We start from the raw sequence: 16,123 nt of genomic DNA on the forward strand, positions 1-16,123 counted from the left end.
TGGTCACAGTCTGGTGGATTATTGTATCATGTTGTGCAACAGTACAGTGACTGTAAGAAAACATTTTGACAATATTGAAGAAAATAGTATATATTACTGTATGCTACAGTTCATGGAACACACACACACACCATTCCGTAATCACCTTTTTCAAAATTAGGTTTGGTTTCTGTCCTGCTACACTCTTTCTTTCGTACTGTGTAATACTGTATTCACAACCACAAATGCTTACAGTAAAAAAATATGTTTGGTTTCAATCTTGTTTTCGTGTTTACCACAAATTTTTCATCATCTCTGCCATTTACTTTCAATCTTGTACAGAAATGTACATAGGAGCTCATGAAGGAAGAGCTTCAGGTTTTGAATAACTGTGTGTATATGATATATCCAAAAATGTAATATACCGGTAATGGTAAAAGTGTTTGCAACATGAGACAAATGTTTACTTTTGAAACGTGTTTGTGATATTTTAACCATCATTAGAAATAAGTGTGAACAATTTTGAGTCATTGTGTTTTACAGATGACAACTGTGTTGTAGTTGTGTTTACTGTTTGCTGCCTGTGTTTACCATTTTGCAGCCTAAGTGCATCACAGTGCAAAAGGATAAGAATGTGTTAAGAGTTTTGCCAAAAGAGTGTCTGATTCGACAAATGGGTTTAGGCCACTGAACATTTGAATCAGAGAATGGGATTTAGTGTATTAGCAATTGTGAAAAACTGTAAATAGCTGTTGAAATGGCTGTGTTTGGATTTGCCTATAGGCCCCTTCTCACCTTGGGGGCGTGGCTCAATAGTGGCGCATGCTGTTTCCCCGACGCAATGACTCCCAGGTTCATATGGTTGCCACCCTTGACGAATAAAACATAACACAAACCTAGCTAACCAGCAGCGCCACAAGCGGACCGTGACCCATCACAAATAGCCGTATTCAGACAGGCTACTCTGACAGTGACACCGCCACTGCGACACGCTTTGAACGGACAGGACAGCGTTGTGGAGAGTGGATCAGGAATTTTGCCCGAGCGGGAGAGGATGGAGAGCCCCAATATTTCCTCCGGCAAGGTGGCAGCGATTATCGGAATAAGCATGGGCGCACTGCTGATAATGCACGTGAGAGATCCGTTGGACTGGATAGGCGGTGGGTACCCGGAGGTATGGAGGAAAACTGGACTAGTAGGCGCACCAGCCCGGGCTGTGGTGTGCATCATCGCAGGGGTTTTACTTCTCGCAATGGGCTGGCTGTATAGACTCCTGTTTTCTCCTCTTGAGCTACTCAGAACGCCGGATGAGGTCGGGTACATAGCCGAGGATGGCCGTTCCCGCGCTCAAGCTGCTAACCAAGTGCGTCGGAGACGGAAAACTGGAGAATTGCCACCGGTGTATCCTAACGGCTGGTATCGAGTTCTGGATTCTCACATGTTGGAACGTGGGGATGTGAAAAACATAACTGTGTTAGGTATGAGACAATTAACACTTTCTCTGGTTATTCATTATTGTCATATGACCCTGGCTCCAGCTAGACCCATAAGCAGTGTATCCTTAAATAATTCTGAATCTGACATTTGAGAAAGATCACGCCGAGGAATAAGCTGCGAGGCACTCGATAAAAATACCTCTTCAGTCTGTTTTATAACAGGACGGTTGTACGAGGTCAGTCCAATATCGCGCAGTTGGTGGGGGTTAAAGATGCTGACGCTGACTTGACACGCTCGAGCCCTTATTTTGTCGCCTGTGTCAACCAGTTTCTCGCATGCGGCAACAACTTCAGCAAATCAGGCGACGCTGCTTCTATAGGCTGCATACGGTTAAAACTTTATTCCGCGTCAGTTATAATTTACATTTAGCTGATTTTACTTTCTTAGGTCGTCTGCAGTGTTTTGATTGTCACCAGTGTAGCGCTTGGTATAGAACACCATAGGAGGATTGTAGAGAATGCATGGTCATTGTAGTCAATACATGGGTTTTCAAATTGCACTTGCCCTTGACGAGGTCAAAACCGTTGTAATAACTGGGCAAAAACAATGTGCGTATTACTGTAATCAGACACTATTATCTTTGGCGTCTTACTGTCCATAACCTGCGACCTTCTGATCTGTAGTCGAATGCTCTATCCACTCACGCACTCTCCCTTCTGAACTTCGTACAGATCAATGTAAGTGCCCTGCCAAGGAGCGCGTTGATCTGCAGCCAAGCCGAGGTTCCAGATTAATCCTATTGTTTTTGAAGGTCCTAGTTTTGTTGTGAGACTTTGGGCGTTTTGTCATTGTTAAGGTAGCCTTCGACAGTTTGCGTTGAGCAGCCTGGAAACGCTTCGGTTTATTGTTGCATTGTGACCTGAGAACTAACAGAGTGTTTGTCCCAGTGTTTGGTTGTCTGATGCCATGGACACAAGTAGTTATTGTTACACTGCTAGTTCCTCAGTAATTGTTTAAGATTCTAGAAGTTTGTAGAAGTTTTTCTATGACGAACATCGTCATTTCAGGCAGTAGTCCTTGAAACAAAACATTTTTTTTATAGAAAAAGAAAATGGCATTTTAAGATGGATATTAACTTCCAGCTACAGTAGGCCTATGTGTTCTGTCCAGGGAGACTGCTGTCAATAGGCCTATATGCTGACTTCTGAATGATTCAGCAATACAGTAAACTACACCCACTTACGAATGATCAAAAACATCTACTAAATGAATAGAAACGTAAATGAAATCTCAATGAAGAGAGCTGTTAGGACAGGTTTTGTAACCCTATTTACATTTAGTCATTTAGCAGACGCTCTTATCCAGAGCGACTTACAGTAAGTACAGGGACATTCCCCCGAGGCAAGTAGGGTGAAGTGCCTTGCCCAAGGACACAACGTCAGTTGGCATGACCGGGAATCGAACTGGCAACCTTCGGATTACTAGCCCGACTCCCTCACCGCTCAGCCACCTGACCCCCCAGTTTATGGAGCTGAACATCACCCGGTGTCTTGCTCAGGACCCACGGATGTGCTGTGCCACGTGGGACGTCGTTTGGATGAGGGGTTTGCGTTTGCTGAGAATAAATAAACGACACTAAGAGATGGAGCGATGTCTCGCGCCGCCAAAAGCACCACAGTAGCGTTTGCTGCATAGCATGAAATGAAGGAAATAGTAACGAAATAGTCAAGGATAGACATTGTATCTTGAGGCATTCATCTATTCGAGTTTAACAGGCAAACACCAATGCTGGAATGAGTAACATATTTTATGGAATTTGACTGACCTTGCATCACCTGTTTACAACTGCTCTGTTCCTTGTTCTGCCTCCTGCCATGTGTATCTTTGCTAAATGATGGCTGTGAATTCCCTCATGTTGTCTACCTCACATTGTTATTTGGTGTAAACACCAAACTGGGAGACCAAACTACACAGAGGTAAAATATTTTGGACTTAGAACCTTTTGAAATAAAATAATATGTGGAAGATGGCCTGATCAACTGCCTTTTCCAATATGCCTCGAGGGAAACACCTACAAGCTTTGGCATATTTCCAAAAGAAACATTTAAAGTTACTGTACTTATACAGGTTATAACCACATTATTTAAATTCATTAACTTGATTACTATTATTTGTATCTTTTTTCAGTTATATTTTGTGAATTAATTACAATTTTAGTTGCAGTATGACTTTCCTACATGATGATTCATGCAGGAAATGTCTAAACAGTTGTTCCTTTTTTTTCTGTGGTTGCTATTTCAGTGTGGAGCCATTAGGTTACAACAGACTTTCCCAATACAATATATAGTCAATAGGTGCGTTCGACTTCATGCAGCGCCGGCGGCGCCAATAGCCGGCTGCGCCAATAGCCGGCTGCAGCTGGCTGACTTGAAGCAGAGAATGCCATTGGCTGCTTCAAGTCAGCCGGGCTGCAGGCGACGCCGGCGCTGCATGAAGTCGAACGCATCTATTGATTCAATGGTAAAAAAAAAAAATTATGCGAACAACCAATCAGAACACCGATTTTCACAGCACCTGCACAGTAGCCTATCAGTAGGCCGCACAAACATTTGGAGCACGCCCACCCTCTGTGACCAGGTCCGTACAACCACACCACAGTCTAAACCAAACCTAGCATCCTCCGACACAAAGCATTAGTAACATAAAAACTAAGTTAGTTGTGTGTCAAGCGTTAAGATAAACAGAAACTTCTTCCAGACACACTGGAGCCTCTACATGTATTACGTAATGACATGCTATGTGACTAAATGTTAGCTTGTTTAAACCGCGACGACATCTCACAACGTGCTGTCAGAACAATACATGGTGCTTCTGACACATGTTGGAACCAGGTACAGTACATGGTCTCTTGTGGGTTTAAAAGCTTGACCAACTAATTAGGTTTGTCTCTACCTATAGTAAAGTCTTTTTTGCCACATTATACTTGCTCATGTACGATTTTTGTTCTCGCTGGGCCTCCTACATTTCCTTGTGGGCTTAACAGTAACGATTGCAGCTGTTATTGCTCAAGTCATTCTGAAATGTAATTTTCTGCCAAGATTGTAATGAGAAAGACGGGTAGAGCCAGTCACACGCACTGTCAACGTTATCAGATTTTGTGGTCAAATAGGAATTATGACTGCCACTGCATCTGTATGTTGGCTGTGAAAAGTAATGCTCAGACAAAACCTAAGTTTGATTGATAGTTTCTCTCCCCATATTACTTTATGGGGCTTTTTATTCTGCTCCTCATAGATTCTCACTCAGTCTCTCTCTTCCCGTCTGTGCCAATTTGTCCACCCACCAATAAGTGCCTGTCCTAGTTTCTGTTGACCCGACCCAAATCAAAATGTGCAGTGTTCTGCATCGCTCGCATAGCTTTGAGTTCTGAAGTAAACAAACACAGTCCACGCCGGAACATCCAGCCCAGGCAGATCTTCTACACATCACAGAATCAAAGTCAGGTGGCTGAGCGGTGAGGGAGTCGGGCTAGTAATCCGAAGGTTGCCAGTTCGATTCCCGGTCATGCCAACTGACATTGTGTCCTTGGGCAAGGCACTTCACCCTACTTGCCTCGGGGGGAATGTCCCTGTACTTACTGTAAGTCGCTCTGGATAAGAGCGTCTGCTAAAATGACTAAATGTAAATCTAACGACACTCTGCTTAATCTCGCTGCCTCGGTCCTGACATGTCTGTAATGCACACTCTCTGTTCCGTCTGTAGCTGGTGTCATTCCGAGTGTCTAAGGGTTTAACCGGGAGTTGCTTGGCCCAGTGTGGCCAGGTTTGTCCCATCTGAACTATAGTGACGGGCAGGGCTAATCTGAGAGTAATCTAAGCTCTATGGGGTCATTCAGCCACAGACAGATAGGCTGAGGCTTGAGGCTTCGGTCTTTGGCCACAGCTTTCCTCAGGGACTCCATCTGACCGACTATCACACTGAAAAGGGGCTTATGGACTACGTGCCACACATACCCTTATCGCCTGAATAATCAACATCAGACAAGTCAGGTCGGTTCCTGAGAAAGGAACACGCTTTACAGCCTGCGTGGAGAAAAGGGCCTTTTTGTGTGACGTTGAGATTTTTTCTAAACTATTTGTATCCCTTAAACCTTTTGTATCTTAAAAAAAGCTTTAATAAACACTCCACCTTTCAAATTGATAGTATACAAACTGAAAGCTGTTAGGCGCCACTGATCTGGAGATTTGAACAGTGGGGACACACAGTGGACACACACAGAACTGCAGGGTTGTTCGATCGAGACTGTGATAATCACACATTGTACAGATCTGTACTCACATACAGAGTTGTAGTCAAGACCACCTAAACCGAGACCAAGTCATGACCAAGACCAAGCCCAGAGTGTATCGAGACCAAGACAAGACCAAGGCAGGGCCAGACCGGGTCAAGACCAAGAGCAAGGCAGGGCCAGACCGGGTCAAGACCAAGACCACTCAAAATAGACAAGCAGTAGGGTTTGACTAGGTAAAAAGTTAGATTGGATCTGTAACTGTGTATTTGAACAAAAAATGTGCACTCTTAAAGTAGTGCCGTGGGCTTATGGACAGTCAAAACAGCCTTTAAAAAAAAAAAAACTTTTCTCAGAGGCGCATATGGCTTGTAGGCCTACTCGGTCTCTGCTTTCACGCTCTCACCCAAGTAAAGGAGCGCGGTACCGCGGCATTTAACTTAAGTCTAACATTATTAAGTCGGGAGAGGTATGCAGCTGACATGAGTTAACATTGATGTAACATAACTTTAATCATCATTAGCTACATAGCTTTATGTGGCCTGGCTCGTTATCACAAACAAAATCTGGCAAGCAACTGACACTAATACGCCCTGAAACATACAGTATGTTAGGCCTAGGTTACATAAAACCTTTAGCGAGTATACTATAGGCTATACAGTACCCTATAGGTAATGCTCGCTAAACCTCTTTGTGTAATGGGGGAAAAGATTTCGTAAGAGTTTTGGTACAGAGGCAGATGCAAACGGTAGTTAGCTAGCTTGGCTAGCCTTACGCCTACAGCTTACCTTTTTTTTTCATGTTTTCTTTCTAAATGCCGGTAAAAGTTTTATGTAGTCCTAGTCCCAGTCGTCTCAGTGAGCGTCTTTTTAAAAGTGTGTTTTCTTTTGGATGTTATTGTAAACTCTTTTAGGTTCAGGTAACCAAATATAATTATAGCTGATTTGGCCAACATCTTTAGACAGCCACTGTTTAACCTATCTTCCTCATTCACTTTTGGGGTGCGAGGGGTGATGGGTAATTTCAAATGAGAAATTTGTTAGTTATTGGTTGCATTTGAAGCGTGACGTTATACGTCCAATAACAGTAATGACATTAACAAATAAATTCAACAATGCACAGGCAATTTAGTGATATTCCTGCAGTTGTGGTCTTGACCGGTCTTGAAATAAAATCCCGAGTCCTTTTTGACCGAGACAAGACAGAGTAAAAATGCTGTCTATTCCGAGACGAGACCTTCAAAATGTGGTCTCGAGACCGGTTTCGAGTAACTACAACACTGCTCACATAAAAAAAAAAGTTTTCATTGGTCAATGTCTTTTAAATCCTTACCCCCACCCCCCCTCCTTGGTTTGTCTTCGTAGGCGAGCAGGTTGCCGTGTTTCGGGGTGAGGACGGCAAGGCCTATGTGGTAGACGCCTACTGCCCCCACCTGGGTGCCAACTTGGCCGTGGGAGGGCGGGTGGTCGGGGAGTGCATCGAGTGCCCCTTCCATGGCTGGCAGTTCCGTGGGGAGGATGGGAAATGTGTGAGGATCCCCTACGCAGAGAAAGGTTGGTGACAAAAACATAATTAGTCAGTTTGAAACAGGGAATGTCTATAACCTGACTGGAAACTGTTTTCTGGGTAAGGGCATGCACTTACCCAGAAAAAATACCAGACAGGTGATTGGATGAACCATCTGTCCATCACCATCTATCGGTTGTGGAGAAACCGCAATGAATCTTTTAGAAAACTAAATATTTCCCCAAGGATGTATTTTTTGACAGATAACAACAAATTTGACACCATATCATACTTGAATGATTCTTGTTTTTTGCCCCCGATGCCGTATCCCCAGTGCCTGAGTTTGCCAAGGTGCGGTGCTGGCCCAGCCAAGAGACCAACGGACAGGTTCTGGTCTGGTTCCACTGTGATGGGGAGCAGCCCGATTGGGTGGTGCCGGAGCAGGGGGAGATCGCTCAAGGGGAGTGGGTCTACCGAGGGCGCACCGAACACTTCATCAACGCACACATAGAGGTGTGTCTCCAGACCTGACTGTGTGAATATGCAGTTGGTTGACGTGTGTGTTGAAGGTTATTCATGTGCCGTGTTGATTCTCTGTCGGCTGTGTGTGTGTGTGTGTGTGTGTGTGTGTGTGTGTGTGTGTGATGGTCCCCTTCAGGAAATACCTGAGAATGCAGCAGATATTGCCCACCTGGCTCACCTGCACACGCCAGGTATTGTGAGTGGCGTGGACCTGCGCTACACCAACAGCAAGACCTGGGAGTTTGTTCGTCATGACTGGAAGGTTAGCTCTGAGGGTCACTAACCCTAGGGAGTCAGGTGGCTGAGCGGTTAGGGAATCGGGCTAGTAATCTGAAGGTTGCCAGTTCGATTCCCGGCCATGCCAACTGACGTTGTGTCCTTGGGCAAGACACTTCACCCTACTTGCCTCGGGGGAATGTCCCTGTACTTACTGTAAGTCGCTCTGGATAAGAGCGTCTGCTAAATGTAAATGTAATGTAACCCTAACCCTATTTTTTATAACAAGTCAAAAACAGTAATACATTTTGAAGTCTTGCAAAATGTCGCTGTTTGCGCCTGTGTGTGTGCATGTGCATGTGTGTGTGTGCATGTGCATGTGTGTGTGTGTGGTACAGGTGCAGTGGGAACCTGAGGCAGAGCCGAACAAGCACTGCTCCCAGATGCTGGTGAAGCACGCTCTGACTGTGTTTGGACGCCACTGGCCTCTACTGGACGTGGATGTAGTAGCCAGACAGGTACGGACAGACAGACAGATACACACAAACACAGAGAGACAGACAAGCATGCAGACAGACAAGCTCTCAGGCAGACAGACAGATACACACAAACACAGAGAGACAGACAAGCATGCAGACAGACAAGCTCTCAGGCAGACAGACAGACAGACAGACAGACAGACAGACAGACAGACAGATACACACAAACACAGAGAGACAGACAAGCATGCAGACAGACAAGCTCTCAGGCAGACAGACAGACAGACAGATACACACAAACACAGAGAGACAGACAAGCATGCAGACAGACACGCTCTCAGGCAGACAGACAGACAGACACACACAAACACAGAGAGACAGACAAGCATGCAGACAGACAAGCTCTCAGGTAGACAGACAGACAGATACACACAAACACAGAGAGACGACAGACAAGCATGCAGACAGACAAGCTCTCAGGCAGACAGACAGACAGACAGACAGACAGACAGACACAAACACAGAGAGACAGACAAGCATGCAGACAGACAAGCTCTTAGGCAGACAGACAGACAGACAAGAATGCTGGCAGGCAACTCATAAACAAGTTAATATATTTTGGAATATACAAAATACATCAAAGACCAGTAGAACAAAAGAACAAAACGAAGAACAAAATGTGATAAAAAAGCGAAGATACTCAACCAAGCCTTACACTGCACAAGCCATCACCGTCAGCCAACGTCCACTGGCAGTGGCAGGCACGGGCACAGAGTGCCAAGTCCGATCATGGATTTACCCTCTCTACGTCTACTGAAATACATCAGCCCCCTGAAGAACAGCCAGACTATTCACACTGGTTTGCTCGCCCTCCTCTTCTCCCGACTATATTTGGGATTTGTGGACATGTCTGCCTCCAGACTAGCTGTCCCAGCAACCATGGTGATGCAGAAGTAGCTCTTTGGTATGTGCAGACAAGACAGGGGCCCTATAACTCTGGCTGCCACAGACTATCTCCATAGAGACACAGTTTAACTCCCAGTAGCATGTTATCAGAGCTCCCAGCTTGGTTTCAGTGGCGACAGGACAGCAGAAGTAGCAAAGGAGACATCTCTGGTCTTAACAGAAATACCTTCACCAGGGCCCTCACAGAAGTGCCTTCACCAGGGCCCTAACAGAAGTGCCTTCACCAGGGCCCTAACAGAAGTACCTTCACCAGGGCCCTCACAGAAGTGCCTTCACCAGGGCCCTCACAGAAGTGCCTTCACCAGGGCCCTCACAGAAGTGGATTCACCAGGGCCCTCACAGAAGTGCCTTCACCAGGGCCCTCACAGAAGCTGTGTCATTGTCATACAAATCCTTTCATGTGAAAGCCATCTATGACATCAGCACATCTACAGTGCTCTCAGCTAGGTTTCAGTGGTGACGGAACAGCAAGTAGCTGGGAAGTCATTGTGATATGAATCCTGCCGCGCTGAGGCCATCTGTGTCATGTGTTTCGTGTGCTCCAGGTGGGGCCTGGAGTGGTCTTCCTGCTCTTTGACCACAGTTTCCTGGGGAGGGGGGTGATCATGCACTGCGTGACCCCCGTGGAGCCCCTCCTGCAGTGTGTGTCTCACACCATCTTCTACCAGAAGAACATACCTCCCCTGGTGCCTAAGTTCATCCTCAGGGCAGAGTGCATTCAGGTACCAGGTGTGGGTTGAGGTGGGGGGGGGGGGGGGGGGGGGGTTGGTGTGGCTACAGGTGTGAGATACACTAATAGCAAAAGTAAAGATGAATTCCTTGAGGGTTTACATTGGTTTAGGTGCAGTTCTGTAGACGTATGTGTAGACTGAATGAATACAAATTGATTCGTTTTGTGCTTCAGTTTGAGCGGGACGTGATGATCTGGAACAACAAGACGTACATCTCCAAGCCCCTGCTGGTGAAGGAGGACTCTTCCATCCAGAAGCACCGACGCTGGTTCAGCCAGTTCTACAGCGACAACAGTCCCCGGCTGCGCTTCCAGCATGACACCCTCGACTTCTGACCTCCCTCACACAGGGGGGAGGAGAAGGAGGAGTCACCAGAGATGGAAGAAGAGGAGGAGGTGATTAAGAGTCACCAGAGATCTCTGACGGAGGAAACGGGAAATCATCAACTTGGTGCAAGAAAACTCCCACTCATCTCCCAGAAATACTTTTTCCAGCCGTCTTAATCAGGAGAGATAGGAGATCTGCCCAGAAATCAGTCAGATGGGACTCTGGTCTTTGACCAGACACACCCACCCCCCCTCCCCACCCACCCCGTTCCACGCCTCCTTCAGTTAAGTGCCTAGCGACCCTGCAAAGCTGTAGGATGTTATTTAGTGGGACCCCACTTCCTGTTTCTCTTTTGAGGTCACTTTCAAGAACATTTGTTTCATACGTTTAACTATGAAGACCTACTGTAATAATGATCAAATCAAGCAATAGGATCCACTGCACCAGAATTGCCTAGCCCAATGTGGACACGGGGACGGCTTAGATTGTGGATGCACTGTGTGTGTGAGTTACGAACTGAATGATGTAGAACTACATGATTATATATCTGTTGTGAATTATACTAGCAGGTGCAGTGTCTAGTATAAAACCGTCCATATTTCTAAGGTTATTAATCTATGTTTGCTGTACTGTATGATAGACAGTTTTATTTTTACATATAAAACTCATCTTTCCGTTGGGGTTTTAGTTTGGTATCCATTCTGGCATCTTAAAAAACGGTCAGTTGGATAGCACTTGCATAAACCACTGAGTCCTGTTACTTAATCAACTCAAACATGCAAAAAACCTAGATGTTCAAGGGAGTGCTCCCCAATAGCATAAAAAGGGGATGGTTGACCAAACCTGGCAACCAGCTCCGAGCCTCAGGCACTACCACAGGCACTTTGGGTTTCCAGGTGTGTGTCTCAGACCTGAGTGGCTGCTTGACCTTGCATGCTGATTGTAGCTCCAGGTAATTGTAAACCCAGGTAGACTGACTCACATTGTTTCCTGCTCAGCCTGTGCTGCCTTGCTTAGTGTCACAATGACGTTGAACGAAGGTTGACAACAACCTATCGGTGTGTCAGGACAACTTTACCCAATACAAAAACACATAAAAAGCATTTTCTTTTAACTTTCCTTAAAAATTTTTTTCCGTCTGTCTGAGACAGCCCGACGGTTAAAAGAAAATGCTTCACTTTATTTTTGTATTAGGTGTTGTTGCAACACGACGGTGGGTCACAATGACTGAAGGGTTACAATGACCTGAAGGTAACACAAGGGTTAAGGATGGATGCAAAGCAGTGAGCCTGTTAGGGCATGTGTAGCGCGATGCTCTTCATGTGAAATAGTTGCCAATGATTTCAGAGAATTGTGTCACTGTTTGCACAGACACAGTATGAACAAGTATGAGATTAGTTTACACATTACGAAAATAACCGAGCAACACAATTTTAACAGTTACTTGCTCGAACTCTCTTATGGAATTGTTCTGCAAGGTTTGTAGCTTTTTCATTCTCAGTGAAATTAAGAAGGGATGGAAGTTAGTCTTTTTTTCATTTTTAAAAATTGTTTTATAGTTATGAAAACATGGCTAATTTTGTAGCTCAGCTGTTGTTGGTAGCCTGCACTGTGCAGAATATTAACTGTGACTGCACTCAGATTTAGCCTCAGTGTGAGAGATCTATAATGTGACTAAAATGTAACCTGTCGATATGGATTACATTTCTCTTGAGTTTCTGAACCACATATTGCTGTGAGATTGCACTGCCATGATCTTCCTGCTGGCACGGCTAAACCTTGCAGGTCTATGCATGACACTGGTATGCACAGGTTGATAGGGTTGAAAGTACTGTGTATAACCTGACTAACTTTCTAGGTGGCAATGGTATGGAAACTCTATACCTGCTGTGTACCCCGTGTGGTTCTGATCATGGGACATACTAAGGACCTCAGTGTGAGGGCACAGGACTGTGTGGGTGACTGATTAGATCCACCTTTCATGGTTCATTATCCCAATAGGTGGTTGATGAAAAAGGGGTGTTGGCTAATGTGCAAAAGCACAATGTTCTCTTGGATATTTTTAGAGCCCCCTCCCTTTTCATGATCTCAAAAGATTATTTTTGTTACTATATCGTGCAGTGAGAGGTGTTGATTTGCATTTGCTGAATAAATCAACTCTGGTTTACTGACTTGCTGTGTTTGTGTGTTTTATGTGTGTGTGTCTGTTTTCAAGTGTGTCTGTAGTGTGTGTGCTCATTGTGCTTCTGGGCTAGGTGCATGTTTGTGTAACACAGAACTAGTCACATATCTCTCCTTATCTGTGAAAGTGTTTATCTAAGTCTAGAGCCAGTTAGAGAGAAAGGCGTTTCAACAAGCCTTTTCTACTTCCCCCTTTGAATCGAGATTCGGCCGCAGTCGTTACCTTCACCCTCGATAGGAGCTTTACACCCACGGGAGTGCTGGAGCTCTTCTTCCCGTCTTTCAACAACATGGATGAAGCGGGTGGCCTTGTGGCCGCGCAGGCAGGGAGCGTCGTGACCGAGGAGAAGTTTCCGTCTGTTGTCAGACAGAAGTTTTCCGGGCCGCTGGGCGCACTCGAACCAGAACGAGGACAGGATGACTCAGCAGAACAGCTCCCGCTCCTCGCTCTGCCCGGACAGGACCCGTGTTGGCATGGCGACGCCGCCGCCACGCTCGCCCAGACAGACGGGCCTGGCCAAGGGACATCTGTTCAACCAAACCTGGAGTTAGACAACACGGACCAACCTTGTTTAGAGGGAGGCGTCAGGGGTGAGAGCAGCAGCCTGCAGGGGGAAGAGTGCCCCATCTGCACCGAACCGTACGACGTCGAGTGCGGGCGCTGCATGGTGCTGTTGAACTGCGACCATGCCCTGTGCCGCGGCTGCCTAGCCGGCATCCTGAAGCGTACGGCCGACCCTAGCACGGTGCAGTGCCCCCTGTGCCGACAGAAAACCCCCATCCTTCACTGGGAGATCCAGAGGATGCAGGAAGAAATCGTGTACTGCAGTGGCGTCCACGGCCCAGGCCAGATGGAAGAGGACTCCCTGACTGAACCAGAGAGCGCCCCAAGGCTCTGCCCGGGCCTGGAGCAGAGGCTGCTGTCTCATATGGGCCCGGTCAGGCTGTGTGGATGCTGCCTGCGTCCTCCTGGGCTGGTCCAGAGGATCGGGCAGGTTCGAGGACGGTGTCGGTGCTGCTACCTGGCTCTCCTGGTGCTGCTGGTCGTCATGGAGCTGGCGTGCCTGTTGGTTGTTGCTGGCCTGCCTGTCATCGTGCTCATCTTGCTGTTCAGTCTGGTGAACAAATAGCCTAATTAGAGGGTCTTTTCTAAAGCGATCGTTTTGTCATGTGAGTCCTTTTTCAACGTGACTTTTTGCAGTGATGTTCCAAATGTTTTGGATTGAATGTCCTTTTGTAAATATACCTTCATAGAAAAATGGGACTTCAGTGGATGTTGGTTAAATGACACACACAATGACACTGTACGGTTACACATGAGAGGTGAGAGGTTTAGGCTGGCATGCAGCCTGTCCACTACAATACAACTCTGCCTGAGGAGACCAAGGTCGGGCTCAGGAATAAACCTGTTTGTCATTGTTACATCCCAGCGCTGAAATTCTTCTGACCTACATTTCAGTCCAGCAATAGCTACTGCGTATCCTTAGCTACCGTACTGCAGTCCAGCATGGCCCTCTCCTCTGTGCTTAACGTGGGGGAGTCAGGTGGCTGAGCGGTGAGGGAGTCGGGCTAGTAATCCGAAGGTTGCCAGTTCGATTCCCGGTCATGCAAACTGACGTTGTGTCCTTGGGCAAGGCACTTCACCCTACTTGCCTCGGGGGGGAATGTCCCTGTACTTACTGTAAGTCGCTCTGGATAAGAGCGTCTGCTAAATGACTAAATGTAAATGTAACGTGTATTGGCTGCAGTTCTGTTAGATACAATCCTCAAATATCGTCCTGTAGGCCAGATTGCATTTCTACTCATGACGAGGGACCACACTGGCTGTGTGTGCTTCCTGTTTCATTCTAGATAATCATCCTCGCCGGTTCAGTACTCAGCACTGTGAATGCTTCACTTGGTCAAGGAGAAGGGATGTGAGGGAAGAGCTGCACCTCCATAATTTATCCAGCGACTACATTCTTCACGAACAGTACTATTCCACCCACGCGCTGTGAAGATGTTTAGTATTTTTACATGTCAACATTTACTGACAGCAGCTCTCAACCTGCTTCTGTGGGTGAAGTATTTCAGCATGAGTAGAGGTAGTGTGTTTTCAGCTATGCTTTTCACAACAAATTTAGTAATTACCTCGTCAACACACCATCCCTGGATTCTCTTCAAGAAAGTTAGAACTGCAGGACTTCTGATTGAATACAGTAACGTGTGCAAATAAAATCATGGCTGCTATACAAATACCAGCTACTAGACTAGGTGATACGGTGTGTGGGAGTAAAGTGTGACACATGCAAAGACTCTCTCTCTCTCTCTCTCTCTCTCTCTCTCTCTCTCTCTCTCTCTCTCTCTCTCTCTGTCTGTCTAAAATCTCTCTCTTTCTAATCTCTCTATACCTTCCTCTGTGTGGGTGGTATGTGAGTGCATGTGAATATGCATGTCTGAGGGGGAGGATTGTGTGTAAGTGCGAATATTTGTGTGTGTGTATGTGTGTGTATGTGTGTGTATGTGTGTGCGTGGCCACATGTGTCCGTGTGATACTTCTGCATCTGTTTGTGTGTGTGTGTGCTCTTTGGCAGTGAGTATTGTTACATAACGGCTGCATTGCTAGCTGGCCAAGCTGTATTGATGTGTTAAGGACTACATCGCTGTATATCAAATGGCCCTGTCACTGCTAGCTCTCCCTCTTTGTAAGTGGTGCTCGTTAGACTGTCTTTCACACATATACACACGCACTGTCCTGCAACATTTGAGCTCACACACTTCAAGTACATATACTCAATTATTGTACTCTAGGTTGGAAGGAAATATTAGATTGAATACTAACATTTTGAAATGCAACGATGGAGTGATGCTTGGTATCTTCATGTTAGGCTGACTAGATCTGAATGTTCATCACGCAACATAAAGCAATTCACGAATCCATAAACTATGTCGTCTATTTCAGGAAACATGGGAGTCTCTGTTCCCTCTCTGTTCTGTGTGTGATTAATAATTCAGTAAACTCGACTATTCCATCATTTTGCGCCCTAATTTACGATGCAATTTTCTCCAGAAATCAAGGCGCAGATGTGACACTCACAATGTATACAACATCCAGGGCACAGGGATTATTTACTCCTCAATTCAATATGACTCGATAATCGATCACATTAAGATAAAACATTATAAAAAATGGACCTTTGGTGCCTTTGATAATATGACGTTTCATATCTACAGCCGCCAGACGATTATATGTTTTCCTTCACATTTACCTTTTAAATGTCTATAAATCTGCTACAGTGAATTATTTCGAAATCAAATGGTCCTCACATTTCTCCTCGAACTATAAAAGGTTCTCTTGTAACAAGCTGTCACGCAGACTAGGCCCTGCGCATTCACGTCTGTCTGTATGACTTTCAGAGAGACAAGGGCCTGTTTCCTTGGTAACCAGGATAGTTGATTTTTTCCCAACAGTGTGTGGCTCTTCAGATAATCCCGTACCCCCTGTGGTTACT

General features: G+C 45.8%; 1 protein-coding gene across 1 annotated transcript; it reads left to right on the forward strand.

The window, feature by feature from the left end:
• Positions 1-985: 985 nt before the first annotated feature.
• Positions 986-12,622, forward strand: zgc:92275 (cholesterol 7-desaturase nvd). The gene is made up of 7 exons (XM_067250667.1): positions 986-1,457; positions 7,069-7,257; positions 7,545-7,723; positions 7,869-7,994; positions 8,347-8,466; positions 9,939-10,115; positions 10,298-12,622. The coding sequence occupies exons 1-7, from the start codon at positions 1,034-1,036 to the stop codon at positions 10,457-10,459; spliced, it is 1,377 nt and encodes a 458-aa protein (XP_067106768.1). The 5' UTR covers positions 986-1,033; the 3' UTR covers positions 10,460-12,622.
• The last annotated feature ends 3,501 nt before the right edge of the window (positions 12,623-16,123 follow it).

Source organism: Osmerus mordax, chromosome 14 (genome assembly GCF_038355195.1).
Source record: "Osmerus mordax isolate fOsmMor3 chromosome 14, fOsmMor3.pri, whole genome shotgun sequence".
Lineage (NCBI taxonomy): Eukaryota > Metazoa > Chordata > Actinopteri > Osmeriformes > Osmeridae > Osmerus > Osmerus mordax.